Source organism: Macaca thibetana, chromosome 6, assembly GCF_024542745.1.
Source record: "Macaca thibetana thibetana isolate TM-01 chromosome 6, ASM2454274v1, whole genome shotgun sequence".
Taxonomy (NCBI): Eukaryota; Metazoa; Chordata; class Mammalia; order Primates; family Cercopithecidae; genus Macaca; species Macaca thibetana.
In genome coordinates, this window is record NC_065583.1 from 60,187,755 (window position 1) to 60,192,665 (window position 4,911).

At 46.7% G+C, this 4,911-nt stretch overlaps 1 protein-coding gene across 1 annotated transcript; it reads right to left on the reverse strand.

Annotated features, from left to right (window-relative positions):
* Positions 1 to 886: 886 nt before the first annotated feature.
* LOC126956128 (peroxisomal membrane protein PEX14-like) lies at positions 887 to 2,271 on the reverse strand. Its single transcript, XM_050792982.1, is given in 1 exon segment — positions 887 to 2,271. A coding segment is annotated over 1 exon segment (1,359 nt). The 5' UTR covers positions 2,246 to 2,271.
* Between the last annotated feature and the right edge of the window lie 2,640 nt (positions 2,272 to 4,911).

Consider the following 4,911-nt stretch of genomic DNA (forward strand, 5'->3'; position numbering starts at 1 on the left):
AAATAGATGCAACAAAAGGATCTGACATGCCGGGTGTGGTGGCTCACGCCTGTAATCCCAGAATTTTGGGAGGCTGAGGTGGTCGGATCACGAGGTCAGGAGATCGAGACCATCCTGGGGTAAAACCCTGTCTCTACTAAAAATACAAAAAATTAGCCAGGCGCGGTGGCGGGTACCTGTAGTCCCAGCTACTGGGGAGGCTGAGGCAGGAGAACGGCGTGAACCTGGGAGGCGGAGCTTGCCGTGAGCAGAGATCAGGCCACTGCACTCCAGCCTGGGCAACAGAGCAAGACTCCATCTCAAAAAAAAAAAAAAAGGATTTGACACATTTTTACACCCAGGATTTTGTTTGTTTGTTTGTTTAAATAGTGGCAACTGGTATTTATTACAATTATATACAGTCCTATCTTCCATTCTGAGGTCTATACATGATCACACAAATGAACATGTGTTTCTTGGGGGGAAGGACAGAGCTGGCTGTTGGTCAGGAAAGCCCTGGTACCTGGCTTCTCCGAGGGAGTGAGCCCCCATCTCGCCATGGGATTAGCTGAAACATTACACGGCAAGCGAGGGCATCAGAAGCGCAGCATGGTTTCATTTGTCTGGGAGGACGACGGGGCACGAGTGGGGTTGGTGCTGGGGACAGGCACCTGCGGGGTCTAGGGCCGGGTCCAGGGAGGGAGGTGGACGGCAGACACCAGAGGGACCGCAGCTCCTCCTCCACTGAGGAGTCGGGAGGCAGTAGGGACGCTGGCTCTGGCCATGCGTGGTGTCACGGTAGTCAAGACACTCGGCAAACACACCCTGGGCAAGGCGTCTGTCTGGGAGAGGGGGCTGGGCAGGGGCTTGAGCCCCAAGGCTTCACTGCCTTCAACCTGACTTGAGATCAAAGCCAAAGGCTGCTGGGCCTGGGGCTGGGGCAGGCGGCCAGGTGAGAGGAGGCCAGGTGGACAGAAGTGCGACTCCCCCACGCTGCCACCAGGCCGCAGTGCAGCTGAGGACAGCTCTGCCCCCTACCTGGGCTCCAAGCTGCCCTCCCAGGGCCAGAGAGGGAGGCAGGGTGTGGCCACGCACCGGCATACTGGACGCCGTCCTCAGGGCTGGAGGCAGTGGGCGCGGCCCTAGTCCCGCCACTCTCGTGGCTGGCACCCTCAGGCCGCCGCAGCTTCTCCACCTGCTCGTTGATCTGCCCATCCCCGCCCCGACGGTCCTCCCTCTGCACCCCCAGGCAGTCCTCCTCGTCCACATGGCTCACGTCATCATCCTCTTCGTCCTCCTTGTCCCCCCTCTTCTCCTCCTCGCCTTGCACCTCCATTCGCACCTGGCCCTTGATGTCCACCACCCCCTCGCCTTCCTCTTGGGGGCCCAGCAGGTGGTAGGTGACCGTGGAGCCCTCGGGGCTGTGGCCTTCCTTCCCAGGTGAGGACGACGTGGACTCGTTGCTGACGGGTGAGATGTCGCTGCTGCTGTGGTGGTTCACGGCCGCGGGGCTGGAGGGTGACGGTGACTTGACCGGGATCTGCCAGGAGAGGATCTTTGGGGCTGATGGGGACGGAGGGAACTGCCTCTGATTTAAAAGAAGCCCTTTCAAGGAGTTAATTTCGGACTTGAGTTCGTTGATATTCTGGGACTCCAGGATCCAATTGGTGGATGTGGTGGCCTTGGCAGCAGCCAGCTCCTGGGCCAGCTCCTGGATCTTCTGCTGCTGCTGAATCAGCAGCTCCTGGACGGAGGCGAGGGTCGTCTGAAACTGAGTCACTGTCTGGGCCACGCTGCCGCTCAGCTCAGAGAGACCGGCCTCCATCCTCTCCAGCTGCTTCCTGTCCTCTCAGCCGCCCAAGATGAGGGGGAGCAGGTATTTCTTGTAGAGCTGGTGAAAGCCAAATGCGATGCCTGCCATGATGATGGCCAGGGCGCCGTAATCTCGCCATCGGGATCCTGCGGGGCTGTATGGCTGAGATATGAGGTGAGGGGGCTGGACAGGAACCACCTGTGTGGCTGGGCCCAAGGACGAAGGCTCATCGGCAGCAGTGCCAGACTGCTGGAAGGCCATATCAATCTCTTCATCTGTCAGTCCTTTCTTCTTTAGGAATGCTCTCCTGGTTGCAAGTGGGCTCTGGCGGACCCGGGAATTCTGTAGAAACTTCACTGCCGTGGCAATCAGCGGCTCTCGAGGCAGCACATTTTCACTTCCTGGAGTAGAGCTTGGCTGGCTCGGCTGCTCTGCCTGCTCCGAAGACGCCATCTTTCTGAGGCCTGACTAATCAACCCACACCCAGGATTTTTAAAAATTATTAGTAAAATGGAAATGATAGAAAAATTGTTTTCTTTCTTAGGAGTGACCAAATTTATTATTTTATTTTTAATTACTTACTGAGGTATTACTGACATCCAGAAAGCTCTACATATTTAAAATATACAACTTGATCAGCTTGGAGATAAATATGCTCCTTTGAAACCAATACCATAATCAATGTCATCAATATATCCATTGCTTTTAAAAGTTTCATCTTGCCTTCCTTATTCTTTTTAATTCATTAATTTATTTCTTTTTGTGATAAGAACACAACATAATATCTAGTAAATGTTTAAGTATATAATACCTTATATATTATTACTATAGGCACTATGGTGTATAGTAGCTCTCTAGAGTTTATTCATCTTACATAACTTAAACTTTGTACCCTTTGACTAATACCTCCCCAATTCTACCTTCATTCACTCTGTCTCTATTAGTTTGACTATTTTAGATTCTTCTTATATGCGGGATCATGCAGTATTTGTCCTTCTGTGTCTGGCTTATTTCACTTAACATAATGTCCTCCAGTTTCTTTCAGTTGTCATAGGAAATTGATTAATTATATTTTTGTTGAGATGGAATAAAGCTATAAATTAGAAATGAGTAATATATAAAAACTGAAAATGAATAATAAAAAGCAGTATTTGCTCTGTAGTATAGTACAGAGATATGCTAAACAATTTTAGTAATGAAAATATGCTAGTACTTTAAGAAGAGACAAATCAATGGGATTAAGAAGAGTTTAGATAGATTTACACTATAATATAATCTCATATTATCAAAAGTAAATGTCTAGACTTTATAGAAGGTAGCATTTAAAAACTGACTTTGTATATGCAGAAAAAGAAAACATATCATTCATTTATTCAATCTGCAAATATTTATTGAGCCCCTTACAAAAGCCAGGCTTCACTCTCTAACCTGAGGGCTGGAGATATGTCCGTGGAACAACTAAAGTCTCAGCCATTATGGAATTTACAATCTAGTGGAAGAAAACAGAAATTAAAGAAATGAATATATGGTATGTTAGATGGCATGTACGATGCCCAAAAGTAAAGTGTGTAAAGGGGCCAGGCAGTTGTGATAGTGATAATGGTAGCAGTGAGGCTGGATTTGGGGTAGTGGCTGGGGTGGTGGCAATGTTAGTGAGGGTGACGTCGTAGTGGAGGTTGTGCTCATGGAGGTTGTGCTCATGGAGATGGAAGTGCTTGTGTTGCTTTTTGGGGGCTATTTGGTTTCCTATTCTATTGGTTGTCAGGGAAAACTATTAATGGAAATCTTTTGAACACAGAACTGAAAGAATGAATGAATGAATGAACAAAAGGAGATAACGGTTTCTAAGATCCACTCAAACTCTTAGTTACCAGATAAATGAAACAACTTACCATGTACACACATACACACACACACACACACACACAGAAAGCTTGTCTTCTGAGTGATCTATCTCTCTCGTTAAACATTTATTACCATTCTAACATTTTGTTCTTCCTGTGGTCTAATTGTTCATGTTTATTGCTATTCCAGTTTGTAACAAATTCTTGAAACACTGTTGTCTTAGTCTGTTTTATGTTGCTATAACAGAATAAGTGAAGCTGAGTAATTTATAAAGAAAAGAGGCTTATTGAGCTCATAGTTCTGACTGGGAAGTCCAAGGACATGGTGTTGACATCTGCTTCTGGTGAAGACCACATGCTGCTGGGGCAGAACATGGAGAGGAGGGTCTAAAGGGAAAGGGAACAGTGGGAAGAGAGAAAACCCAGGGAGCATCTTGCTTTATATATAACTACCCACTTTTGTGGGAACATGTCCATTCACATGGGAAATAATTCAATGTCTCAAGAGAGAGAGCTCACTTGCTATCCCAAGAAGGGCACCAAGCCATTCATGAGGGATCTTCCTTGATAACCCAGACACCTCCCACTAGGCCCCACCTCCCCACACAGCCATATTGGAGATCAAATTTAAACATGAGATTTGGTGGGTAGGAACAAGCCATATCAAAAACATCACAACTGTGAATGCTCAAGCCTTCTGTCTTCTATTTCTAACACCTTCATATCAACAAAAAAGATTACAGAATATGCACTAACACAATTTTTTAATGCTTAACCCTTCAGTTTCAACATCTTAGCCCAATTCAACATTATTAAATGATGTATAATCCTAGTAATCCTATGTATTAGACCATTTTCACGCTGCTAATAAAAGACATACGTGAGACTGGGTAATTTATAAAGGAAAAAGGTTTAATTGACTCTCAGTTTAGCATGGCTGGGGAAGTCTCCAGAAACTTACAACCATGGCAGAAGGAGAAGCAAACATGTCCTTATTCACATGGTGGCAGGAAGGAGCAGTGTCAAGCAAGCCAAGCAAAAGGGGGAAAAGCCCCTTATAAAACCATCAGATCTCATGAGAACTCACTATCATGAGAGCAGCATGAGGGTAACTGCCCTCATGATTTGATTACCTCCCACCAGGCCCCTCCCACAACACGTGAGGATTATGGGAATTACAATTCAAGATGAGTTTTGGATGGGGACACAGCCAAACCATATCATCTTATAAGTAAAGTAATACATCTTCTGGTACTTTCATTCAGTATTCATTTC